General features: G+C 37.6%; 1 protein-coding gene and 1 non-coding gene across 2 annotated transcripts; both read left to right on the top strand.

Moving 5' to 3' along the window:
• The first annotated feature begins 1140 nt into the window (after nt 1-1140).
• On the top strand, nt 1141-1222 carry TRNAS-AGA. Its single transcript has one exon. It is a non-coding gene; the product is annotated as a tRNA-Ser (tRNA).
• Nucleotides 1223-9542: 8320 nt separating this feature from the next.
• LOC122664885 (calcium-binding protein KRP1-like) lies at nt 9543-10132 on the top strand. The gene has a single exon (XM_043860908.1). The coding sequence runs from the start codon at nt 9702-9704 to the stop codon at nt 10050-10052; it is 351 nt and encodes a 116-aa protein (XP_043716843.1). The 5' UTR covers nt 9543-9701; the 3' UTR covers nt 10053-10132.
• Nucleotides 10133-13801: the final 3669 nt, after the last annotated feature.

The raw sequence follows: 13801 nt of genomic DNA, 5'->3' as shown, positions 1-13801 counted from the left end.
TTCTAGAGATTGTTTGCTTTACCATTTCCGTACTGTATTTCTTTAATAATCGAATGATAGTATAGCCTTTGGAATCTCTCTGTACTCGTATTTGGTACTGCAATCTATAAATTTAAGGAGTTGTTTTATCTTGGAGGACAAGATGCAAGTTCAACCCGGATTGCAGAATTGGGGCATCTAAAACCTTTGGAAAAGTATCTATTAGATATGACTCAAGTGAACCTGTTCGTGGTTCATCTTTGTTGTTCGTGTTAGCAAAGTTGCTGTTAGATAAGTCTTACAAATTCTACCGAGTATAACATGTTATACTTGGAACAAAACCTAGACTATGCATGTCCATAACTAACCATATCTCTTTCTACTGAACTCCGATCGACCTAATCCTTTCGCCTACGTAAAGCTAACTCGAAGGGTTACACTTCTCATGCTATCACTTTGAATTCATGTTCAATGCACATACTCTGAAATTGAGCTACAAAGATGCATCTGATGAATTCTAAAGAGATGACCCTCAACTCCAATTGAACATACATCATTCTGGGAGTGTATTGGTTGTGTTGACAACAATGAACAACACGATATACAAACCACATTGTTCAATAGAACTTTGGACATGTTTTTTTATTTTATTTATTTCTATGGTAAGTGAATTTGGAATTGTATTTTGAATGATATGTCTTGGACCTTATAATAGATTTTGGAATATATATGCATTAATACTGGATGTTATAGTTATTATGAAACATTAGATGCAGGTATTTAAGTAATAATTCCTCAATTTATATGAGTATATTGTCATTTTTTTGAAATCTACATATATAAAACCCTATGTAGTGTTTGTTTCCGTTTTTTTTTTCACCGTACTATTTGAGATTTTAAACCACTCAAAACCCGTACCGTCCATTTCCATTTTTTTTTTTTCTGTTCCCGTTTTTTACTAACTATAATGGAGACCAATCATATCCCAAAATCCACATTTTCAAACCTTGGTACGTAGTACAAAAATGTCCCTTGTTTTTATCATGACTAGCAAGTCATTTTACATGCCAAACCTCTCTGGAAAAAAGAGACATGTTCAGCGGAACCAGAGGGCTTGTGAACAAGAATGATTATTGGTATTCGAACGAGTAGTTTAATCAAGTGGACGTGCCGGAGTGGTTATCGGGCATGACTAGAAATCATGTGGGCTCTGCCCGCGCAGGTTCGAATCCTGCCGTTCACGCTTTTGGTGGTGTGGTGTTCACTTTTTTTACATTTTCAGGTCAAGTCTCATATGGATCAAACAAAGTTTACACCATGACATAAGTGAAATTTGTACCCGATTTCATTTTATTTCTGGAATTTTTTTTTGGTCAAAACGGACGGAGTCTAGCTCAAATAACTGGGACTACAACAATCACCATGGTTTAAGTGAACAGTATCGGATTGTGTATATCACCTTCAATACCAATATGGTATCGGCAAGAATCGGTCATATCGAACAAGTTTACCCTTGGTTTAATTTAAAAAACAGGTTTATTGATTACTTTACCCTTTATATGTATCGTTTTATCGATAAGATATCAGCCAGCCATGTATCAATATCGATCACCTTCAAAACCTTGCAGTATCAACGATATCGGGCAATCTGATACCGATACCTCAAACCATGACAATGACCACATCAAAATGTACATTCTAAACCGTTTCAATTGATAGGGCAACCAAAAGCTGAAATCCAATTTTCCACACAGGAATGTGGTTTGTTATGCCTCAAGTTGATGGGTCACCCAATAAAATAAAAATGTAATTACATTTTCATGGGGTACAAAAGGGTGGCACACAAGATTTCCTTTGAGGTAGCCCAAGCTTTGCATATACAGAGTTAAGATGTTGAGTTCAGTATTTGAGAGCACACAGATGACTACTTAAAAAACAATTTAGAACCACATATTTCTTTTCTCTTTCTACCTTTGCTCAGTAAGGTACGGTATGGCTTGTTCGGTGCGTTAGGAACAGGCTTTCCAAAACCATTGTGTAAGTATCGGATCAAACTGAGAGGGGGGGGGTGAATCAGTTTTCCTTTTTTTCGTTTCCTGTAAACAACTCGGTCGCTTACCGTCTCACCTCGTACCACCAGAATGTGACCAGGTCTACCAAGACTGTAAACCCACTCTACAAAACAAGTATTAGTCTCTAACAAAAAACAGTAGGCAACGAGACATGATTTACGTGGTTCACCTCAAAGTATGTGAAGGCTACGTCCACGGAGCAATACCCCTCGGGGTTTCGTATATGTCCAATACTCAACTCAAAATATAGTAAGCCGCCCCTACGGCCAGGATACCCCTTACCCTGCTTCAACCTCTCACCTCAGTGAGGGCAAGGACCTCAATCCCAATAAAATAATGGCCTCAGCCTTACAATCAATCAACCCAAATAAACAAATTCAATCACAAACCCCACCCACAACAAATTACACTCTAGGTTCTACCCAATACATTCAAGAACAGGAACTAAACCTAGAACACAGAAGTTTGTGATCACGTTTACCTTCTCAAAGGCAAATCTCCAACTACAAGTGAGTGATGTGAGATCTTCAATAGCACGAATCAAGCACTCGAATCCATCGCCAACACCAGATCGAAGCTCTTAGATGATCTCCTTCGCGCCTCTGCTCTCGAACCATGCCAGAACGATGGAACACTACTTCTCTTCGATTTCCTTCTTCTCTAGGGCTCTAAAAGTGCATTTTCGGTCATATTAAGCAAATATATATACTTTCCAATAAATACCCTCTAGACCAATAATAAGAAAACGCAAGCCCACAAATTCGCCCTGCTGACCAACAGAATACTGTACCCATAACCATTTGCTGATGACCACCATTGCCAAACCTTATTGCCAACAATGACAACACTGCTACGAGCACTAACACATTGATTTCTTGTAGGATCTCTCTCTAGGTAATTGGTGTGTTAGTTAAAGTCTGCTTGCAAATTTGTAAAACATGTATTAGGGCTGTGAAGTTTGTGAGATGTGAGTTTCTAATAAAATTTGAAATATTGAAGAGAATATCTCTAAAATAGTGAGCTCTATAGATTGATATGGTTCACAAGGTAGACTTAAACCATGAAAACCAGCAAGTAACATGGGGACGGAGGGAATTAAAAAGTGAGGGCTCCACCGATCCACAATTTGGGCAAATATAGAACTTTAATGCTAACAATGAGAAAACGCTTCATTGATCCATAATATATACAATACAATATCTTCTGGGGAGAATTAAGGAGAAAACCATCCCCTTCCTCACACCTAGGGATCCTAGTTTTAGGTTTAATTGTGTTGATACACGACCTAATCCGATCTCCAATCTGCCAAGTCGTCCTACAAAACCGTACACGGGTCAATGCTAGCCGGTCTGGGCCGGCCGATTGAGCTCCGATGCCTAAATCAGATAGCGCAGATATAGATATTACGAGAACTTAAGAAGGCTGAACTTCCCAAAATCCCCCCTAAAAACTATGACATATCTGGCTATTTATAGGTTCCATGCCACAGACCGTCATAGGCTTTTATAGACAGTAGACCTTTATTTTGGTCTAGGAAGTGCTGAGGTGGAGTGCCATTTGAGTGGACACCTGTCTAGGGAGGGCAGAGTGGACACCTGTCTAGGGAGGTCATGCCGAATGCATGACCCTAGCTCACATGTTCTGCGTGATCTGGGTGGAGTGATCCTTCCTTCTCCAATGTTTCCTCAATCCTCTGTCTTGATATGCTCGGCTCGGTCGGCACCCATCCGAGCCTTTCTTGGGCTGGCCCGGCACGGATCGTCCTTGGAATTGGACCGGTTCTGGGCCGTGCCGTTCAACCTCCAACCTCAACCCGCGTTGCTTCGACCGCGGTTCGGGTCGGCATGGCTAAGCCGGTCTTAAGAGGATACGCGTCACAACATCACTAGTGGGGTGCTAATAGGTATATCAAATTGATTAGGGAAATTGCCAGCCAATTGCATTTTGGAAACAATATATTTGCCACTCACCCTTCTATTTATTTGTCTGCCTTCAATGAAAACGTGTGATTGTATTTCTTTTTTAAAAACCCTCATCATGCAGGGATAGAATTCTAGGTAGCCCTGTTTGGAGAGAATTCTCCATGGGTTGCTATTTCTGCCACTAACATGTTAATTAAATGGTGTTATAATCTTATGGACAAATTGATCTAAGGATCCCTTGTTTATATTTCAAATTTTGATAAAATTAGAGTTGGTCAAGTAACAAAATAAAAGATTGAAAACTCATGACTAGAGAGAGAGCGAGTGCTAAGAAATCATGAATGATTGATAAATATAGGATGTACATAATATGTGTGGGGGTATTTGTTTGATTTTAAATTGAAAACTTGACAAATGATTAATCCAAACCAATCCCTACATATCCAATGATCATAGTTGTCAGATCACCTTGCATATGGTAGAGATAGGTGGACCATCTAAATAATCTCTTCAAACCATTAGAATTACTTTTACCAGGCCTTATATATAATAGCGAAATAACTGTGTGTTAAGTGGCATTATACTAAAAGGTAAAATCTTATTGTAACCAAGTTGGTGAAAAAATCATAACCTTAAACTTTTTTTTTTTTTTGTGTGCCTTTTTAATATATAATACTTAGAAAAAGCAGTGCCCAACATGTGGCATACTCTCTCCTCCCCCTTTGCAAAAGACCTCCTTGCTCTCCGGTGTCCACCCTTGTGATTGGTGTAAGGCACTAGCTTATCGAAAGTTGGTTTTATACCCAACCCTCTTTCATAAGACATTTTATTTTCAACGAAGAAAAATCATAGCATTTCACAGGAATACTCGAAAAATGTGTAACTTTTAATAATGACATATAGACAACTCATTTTTAAATCTTTGAAAACCCCTTTTTATCGCAACATGAAATAAATTTTGGGAATTTATTAAGCAACACCGTTTCCGCCAAATGAAATCGATGCAAAATGAACTAACATGTATTCTTTCTGTCAAACAAGGAGGAGGGGAGTATATAAAAAGCGAAGGGTTTTGACATTTTATAAAGCCATAAAGGCCACGATTATTATTACTATTTTTTTGTCCATCCTACTCAAGGTCCACAGGGCAACCACAAGGTATGGGGGAAGGTTAAGAAAAACCCAAAATCACTAGGAGGAGGGGAGGGGGGGAGAGGGAATTTTTTTTTCCTATATATGCGTTTCCCTAGTTTCGCACAGGTCAGGGAACTGTAGAGGATAACGATTTGGGGGAGAGGCGCCTTTTTGGCACAAGATGCAATCCAGTCCAGCCCACAATTTACAACTAAGGGGTGGGAGGGGGGGAGGAGGGAGAGAGAAGTGCCCTTTTTTGCACAAGATGCAATCCAGGAGAATCGATCCCTTGACCTCCTGGGGGGCATGCACTCAACCAGCAATGCCTCCAACCAACCGAGCAAGCGGTCGTTTGCAAGACCACGATGAATGAGGTATTTTAGAAATGTAAACGGATCAAATACGAATTAGATGTGATCAATACGGATATCTCTTGACCGGATATGAACACCCTTATATGAATACGAATGTAAATCAAATTCAAAATTTTGATTATCCATTTACATCCCATAGTATTTTAATAATATTTTCTGTTATATATATTCGACTTTGATTCATGATTATCATGTGCAAAGTTTGTTCTCTTTCTCTGCTTTTATCTTATTTTCTAGTGTGGAGCCGTTGGGGCGCAGGTCGGCATGTTAGACTGGTTCACAATTCAAGCAATTTTTCCTCTCCTCTTCCATCCTTCTTTTAAATTGACATCCTTGGAGTATTTGAAGCTTTAACAGTTGACAAAGTAGACTTCCACAGAAAGAGCCATACCACCGTTATCCTCTATCCAGATTCCAGTCTCCTCAGTCTTCTGCCGTGCTTCTGACCTTCTTCTTCTGCCCTTGTTTTAGTGTTTGGGCAAAAGATGGAAAGTGTCCAAACATAATTGCTATTTCCAATAAGAGAGAAACTAAACATAAAAGACCAAGAGGACTTCGATGTTTGAACATACCACTTAGGAAGCAATCCCTATCTATTTGGATTAAAATCCTCACCAATTCTTTAAGTGTAGTGCGGTGCAGTTTAGCATCCAACAATGGCGAACTGATTGACCCAGTTTTTTTTTTTCTTTTCTTCTTGAGCTCAGCACCGTTGGATTTAACATCTTCTACGTGTTGAGCTCTCAACTCTAAACTGCTGTACTAAGGGATGTAAAATGGATAACAAAAAATCCAAATCCGATCTGTCTAGGGACATTTAGAAAAGAGGGTTTTTTATAATTACCATCCCAAAATCTTTTGTATTTACGATTACCCCCTTAGAAATTTTGAAACAACTATTACCCTCCCCTATTGCATACTAATAACCAACTGACCCCCACCGTTACAGACCAGTAACAGAAGGGGTTAGTCGTGAGAGTATGCCGCTGTCACGAATTTTTTAGGACCAAAATACCCTTATGTCAAAACGAAAATTTTCTTCACTTCACCTGCACTTCATCTTCTTCACTTCCTCTTCACCTGTTGCAGCAAATCGGTGGAAGAACTTCTTTGTGCTTTTTTTCCTTCCGTTTTTCTCCTTTTAAGCTTTCCTCTCTTCTCGCTATTTTCTTCCTCTTTGATCAACCTGGAAGCTATGTGCAGCAGCAGAGTACACATTTCAAACACCAGTCTCTCCTCTTTAAAGAAGATCTTCTTTCACACCATGGGAGTAAGGTTCGAGCAGCGTTGTCACTGTTCATAAGCACATCTGCCACAACATTTTCTTGTGCAATCACTCGATCTCCTTTATTTTGTACAACTTCGGACTTCTCAGATCTCAATCATGTTCGACTGTGTACTCTGCAATCATCGCGAACCCAGAATCCAATTCTCGTTGTAAGAAGAAATCGAAGAAGGATCGAAAAACCATCTTCGTCTCCCTCTCCTTCTCCTTCCTGCTACCATTTCAGATATGATTGATATAAGCAATAACAGTTTTGAATAGTTCTTTCATGGGTGGATTGAGATTTGGATATGTAAATTATAATCTTTTCTTTTGCTAAAATTACAGTAAACAACGTCACTACTACTTGGCCGTCAACAAACCCAATTCAAGATGGTAAAACCAGAATCTATTATGCCCTTATCGAAATTTATTTTGTTTTCCTTAAACCAAATAGATTCGGAGGGGGAGGATTTGAGGGATGGGGAAGGAGGAGGGAGATGGAGGGTTAGTTGGGTGTTTGTGGTTTGATGATTTTGTTGAGTAATAGAAGGAAACCTGAGACCGATTTGGCCTGCGGAGTTTTAGGGCTGTTACTGTTAGGATCTTTGATTTGGGATTGCTAGAAGGCGATGAAGGGGTGGGTTTTGGGGTTCTGCTCTTGTGCTTTGATGGTGATTTTGGGGTTAAGGAGTGAGCATTTACACATACGCCTTAAAGATTTAAGGGTTCGCTCTCCCTTCATAAAGATTGCCGGGGCAAGGAGAAGATGAGCTACCTAATCTTAGATTTGAAAAAAAAAGAGGAGAAATTTTTCTGATGAATTCTGTTCTCCACAGTTACAACTGTTGCTAGAACTCTCTCTTGCTTCATTGAAGAAGAATCCATTACTCACTCTTGATGTAGTGATAGAATTCTTTGAAATATCTGTCTCTGTGACATTATCACAAGAAGCTGGACGGCGAATCGAAGAAAACCCAAATTCTGAGCTCGTTTCCAAATGGGTTTGATTCTGATTCAAAGTTCTGGAATCTTGGTGGCTTTGATATAGAAAGTTGGAATTAGATCTCGTTGGATTGATTGTGCTCTCTTGGAATTCAAACAAAGGGAAAGGATCAAAGACTTGCTTGGTCACAGGCTGAACATAGTAGTTTGAATCGTTAATGGAAACTATAGTCCCAAGTTGTAAACTTGATAAGGTTCTCTGTTTCTTGGGCTGAGATGTTTGCAAGTAGTCTTCATTTCTCTGCATTTCTTCTCATCTTGTGCTTCAGTTTCAGTCAAGGGCTTGTGGGTGTTTGGGTCAATCCCTATCACTGTACAATCTTCCCCTAGTCTACACCGTTTTCTCTGCAACCGACGTCATGGAAGAAGAAGAAAGAGGAGGAGGAGAACGGACGGTGATGGGGTGGGAGGTATTTTACAATTACCACCCCAAAAGGGTATTTAGGTCCTAAAAAATTCATGACAAAGGCACACTCTCACGACTTACCCCTTCCGTTACGGGTCTGTAACGGTGGGGGTCAGTTGGTTATTAGTATGCAATAAGGGAGGGTAACAGTTATTTCAAAGTTTTTTTTGGGGGGGGTAATCGTAAATACAAAAGATTTTGGGATGGTAATTATAAAAAACCCTAGAAAAAAACCCTCCAATAAAAATCTATCAAGAAAAAAAATCCAAATATTTAATAATAAAAAATTAAATAAATAATGATCTTAAGGATTTTTGAAGATTCAACAAGTTCTAGAATATGAGGAAAAGAGAATCATGATCTAAGAGATGAATTGAGAGTAACTTGTATCCGATAGGGAGAGGAAGGCCTTGATTACACAGGACAGAGATGTAAATGGATGGTCAAAAATTCAAATTCGATCCGCATCCGAATCCGTATTCAACTAGAAAATATCTAGATCGGATCACATCTGATCAGTATCCGAGCCGAATCCGATCCATTTACATCCATAACTGCACTATACTTTTAAGGAACTGAAGGAATTATTTTTCCTATTTAATGGTTATATATGTTTGGTCAAAAGATCTATCAGATGGCACAAATTAGTCCTCTGATTGGACTGTAGATATCACACCATCCAAAGCAAATCTCACAACTGTCTGTGTCACCGCCTCACAGATTTCCATTTCCTCTTCTTCAATCTCATGTCGGTCATGTAGATTAAACAAAAGAAAATATTTGCATTTCTTGAATACTTCTTAAAGAAATATTTTGTATTTGTTCTGTGTCTAGAATTCTTTTACTTGTTTTAAAGTTTGCCTCAAAATTTTTTTTGTGAGATTTGTGATAGTAAAGGAGGGCTTGGGTTGATTGGGGGCGCTGGGACGAAGCCCTTAGGGGTATGGTATGATCCGATAGATCAATCCAATTTGGGATAGTATTTATATGTTTTATCATATTATTGTATAAACAAGTGAAAAATAATGAGATTTAAAGATTTTTGAATTAGGATTTTCTTGGAGAAGTTCTTGCTGAGATTACCATTGCATTTTCTTCCATTACATAATGAATCATCTTACTCTCTTTTGTTTTTATCATTTCTTGAAGTTTGGATTAACAGTAATTCTACGGGATTAATAAGCAAAAATGTTTTATTTTTCCAACCAAAACACAGCTGTCCAAGACGGCTAGACTAGACTCCAAGGCCAAAGATTTCCTTGCATTTATGGAATCCAACTTTTTCTTTACATATGGACGAATTTACCCCTTGCTGTCTTCTACGAAACCGAGAGGTAATGCAATCTGCAGAAAAAAAAACCACCCAACCCGCGTACGCTTCGTTGGCATCCATGGACTCTTCTTCCACGAACCCCTTTCGTTCTCTCCATTATTTAGCTCTCCGGATTCATCTCATTTCTGTCCATCCCATTCCCAGTTTACTTTGATTTCTTTCTTCTCATCTCTTCTTCTTCGATTTCATTCACAGAACCAGAATATTCAGCTATGGCAGGACGAAAGGCAGTAGATTTTGAAGATTACTTGCCGACTATGGCCGAGAAATTGGGTGGCGAGGGATTGATTGGAGAGCTCTGTAATGGGTTTCGATTATTGATGGACCCAGAGAAGGGAGTCATTACATTTGAGAGCTTGAAGAGTAACTCTGCTCTGTTAGGGTTGCAGGGATTGAGTGATGATGAACTGTTGTCTATGTTGAAGGAGGGTGATTTGGGTGGTGATGGAGCTCTTAATCAGATGGATTTTTGTGTTTTGATGATTAGATTAAGCCCTAAATTGATGGAGGAATCAGAGAAGTTGCTGGAAGAAGCTTTGTTACAGGAATTGAAGAATCCATAAATTTTGTTCTTTGTTTTTCCTTTTGGTTTGTAATTTTTTTGCTGGATTTTTCTTTCCCATTTGTTTTCTTCACTTTTTACTGGTGACACAGAAATATAAGGAATCAATCGTTATAGAAGAACTCTTTTTACAAGTTTCAAGCATTTCCTTTTAAAATCGTTTGAATTAGAGACCAATAAATATGCATCTAAAAATAATGTCTTGTATTTTACAAATACCAACAGCAGGAGGAGTAGGTAATCCTTTCTTGTGGATTTTCATTCTATTTTATCAAATGAAGTTGATTAACGCATTAAATCAAGTCTTTTAATCTATCTTATATTAGATTGACTTAATCTAATGCCTGTACACTAGATCGAACCTCCTTGGATTCTAAATTGGTTTTGTAAGTAGAACATGAATAATTCAATAAAACAATCAAACAATTCCCAAGTAATAAGGACTTCCTGGGCTAAACGTGGGCAGGGGCAAATCTTTTACATTATCTTTTGTAGTAACTAGATCACAATGGTTGCCTTCTTTAATGAGTTGGCTACTTGATCTACCAACTCTTATCCATGATGCTTGCAAACAGTGAGACAGGTGCTTGTACGATTCTGTGCTTTTGAATAAAATACAAATGGAACATGACCAGAACCTGTTGAGGAAACTTAACTGAAGCTTAGATGAAATTGCAGAAAAAGCAAATACGACCCAGTCAATCCACCAAACTGTACAATTATAGAAAAGCTAGAATCTCCTCAATCTTCAAGAAAAGTGCTCAATAAAAGGGTTTCTTTTCTGATGTCGAAATGATAACTCTATGGGTGTATGTAGAACTTGACATCTTTGTTCAATTGCCTCATGTTTTATTTTCAATGACATTCAATGCAGTTTTTTATTTTTTTAATACTAATTCAATGCAGTTTTGTCAATAAAGATAAATCTATCATTTCATATATAAGCTGCATTAAATGTTGCATTTAACCACTTTCAACTTTTCAAAATCTCCTTTGCCCCTAAAATAAACATGGGATAAAGTTCTCTGGCACTGGGGCAGGTGGCGCCCAGACACATGGGGATGGGTCAAATGATTAGTCCGTCCCCTGGATGATCCAAACCCCACTCATGTCCCGCCCCATATGTTTAGGCGCTAGATTACGCTCCCAGATAGAGAACATGCGGCCATTAAATATTATATTAAATAATTTTAGGAAAGAAACGGTGGGTAAAAAAGTATGTTTATAAATGTATTTACAGTCACGTTAAGGGATACCAATAATAAAATCCGTTGAAATATATTGACATTTTCGATTTTCTTTGAAGGACAAAAGTTTTCCTCCACCCATAGAGGACAGTTTACGCACAATCTTAGTATTCACAAACCCCTCCTAGGGTTTTGGTATGTTCCAAAATACCCTCCCCATACCCATTCCCGCCCTTTCCCATTCACCGTGGGTGGAGGGAAACTAGGTCCTTTTAAAGTTTAAATTCATTTCTAAGTCATTTTGCTTGCAATTTTTAGGTTGAAGCTTGATTAGTATGATGGACGTAGACATGTTGCATTTTTGTTGACATTGCATAAGTTGTATTAATATAAAGGATAAAGTTCTCTGCACTGGTGTGCCCAGACACATGGGGGAGAGGCGAAAGACCGCCCTGCCCCCTGGATGACTCAAACCCCAGCCCATGTGTCTAGGCGTAGCCTGCACCATGATGCGCTCCCAGACAAAGAATGTGCACCCTAATATAAAATGTCATGAGCATATTGCTTCTATTAGCGGTTATAAGTAAAGGTGTGTTTCTACAAAACAAAAAAAGAAGAAGAAAAGTTAAGGTGTCATAACCAAACCCAAACTATTTATCGAAACCAAATTGATCCGTTTAAACCGGAAACGTGAAACCGTTTAATAAATGGTTCCATTTCTTATTTTATAATTGAGATCATTTCATTAAATGATTTAAACTGAATCAAACCATTTAAACCATTGGTAAACCGTTTAGATAACAATTTAAAACTGATTAATATATACATAGTAACTTAAGTAATTCATGATTAGAATAAACAATAAACAACTATAACCATACAATTATTAAAAACATATAAACAATGATAATCTTACAATTATTAAAAGAAAATACATAACTACAAAAAATTCAAATGTTAAGTTTACTTCCATTTTAATAAAAATTAAAAAAGAAAGACATTCAAATAAAAATTACAAAAACAAAAAAAAAATTTTAAAATTAAATCTAATAAAACCATTGATAAACGGTTTACGTTTTATTTTTGAAAGTTGTTAGTTAAACGGTTTGGTTTCGATTTCTACCCTATATGCTAAACCGAACCAAATCAAACTAAAGTTTTTAACTGAAACCAGATCATTTAACACCCTTACAAGCACCCCAAGAGAGGGGTCAGAAAGGTATGATTCGTACGTTCTTTATGGACTTAACTATAGGGTTGTAAATGGATAACCGAAAATCCAAATTCAATCCACATCCGTATTCGTTTAGAGATATCTGGAAAAAAATCCGAGTACTTCGATAAAAATCCATCTGGAAAAATATATGAATACTTAATAATAAAAAATTAAGTAAATAATGATCTTAAGGGTTTTTGAAGATTCAACAGGTTCTACAATATGAGGAAAAGAGAATCATGATCTAAGAAAAATGGATTGAGAGTGAATTGTATCCGCTAGGGGGAGGAAGGTCCAAGTTACACTAGGCAGAGATGTAAATGGATTATTGAAAATTCGAATTCGATCACATCCAAGCCGAATCCGATCTGTTTGCAGGCCTACTTAACTGTAGAGAATCTTATGTATTTGGGTCTGTGCCATATGAATTTTCAATGAATCTGTTTTTTTATTTTTTATTTTTTTATTTTTTTATATATGTGTTTTGCATAGAATTGTGCCTATTTACATGGGAGGCCATGCATTCATCTCTATTCTATAGAGTTCTGAGGTATAGGGAGATTCTGATAGTCATGTGTGAAAAAAAAAAATTCCAAATAAGTTGAAATGAATTGTCATTATGTTATTTCAAAAGCTGTCATTGTTCATGTAAAATGATAAGATTACCTTTGCATTAAATATTTTTTTAAAATAAAACAAGAGAAAAAAATAAACATAGAAAGAGGTAACTCATTTTTCACATACTTGGTGCAATTTGGATCCTCTATTGCCAAGCTACCGGTAAGACCATGCTGCTTAGACATGGCGAGGCGCACAATGACCGCCTCATCCCTGCTCAAACGCCTTACCCGAGTGAGATTAAAGTGATCATTGTGCACCTCACCGTGTCTGAGCAGCATGGTCCTGCCGGACAGTTCGGCAATAGAGAATCTGGATCCTACTTGGTGACAACAAGATCACCCCAAAACTTAACATCGTTTGGTGATGGTCCCTTGTTCATTTGTCCATCTGTATGGGGGTAGGCTTTTAAATAGACAGAGGTAGCTCTGCTTTATTGTGAAACGAATATTGTGAAATCACTTTATTTTGTCTCTTCCATTTTAGGAATCGTTTATGGTAATGAAAGTAGACAGAGACAAGAAAGTGACTACACAAGAAAATGCGCATCTACACAACCTAACTTACAACTGTTCATGTCAAATATTTATTCTTTAACTTAAACATGTGACAGTACATCTCTGTTTTTATTTTGACCAATCATATGCTTAGCATAATGGGTATTTTAGACTACTAAAAAAAAGGTTACAATACTTTTGTAACCAACTTAAGTGCCAACCAGTTTTTTCC

Source organism: Telopea speciosissima, chromosome 6 (genome assembly GCF_018873765.1).
Source record: "Telopea speciosissima isolate NSW1024214 ecotype Mountain lineage chromosome 6, Tspe_v1, whole genome shotgun sequence".
In the NCBI taxonomy this organism is placed as follows: Eukaryota; Viridiplantae; Streptophyta; class Magnoliopsida; order Proteales; family Proteaceae; genus Telopea; species Telopea speciosissima.
The sequence above is the reverse complement of the archived record's forward strand: the minus strand, read 5'-3'. Positions and strand labels throughout refer to the sequence as shown.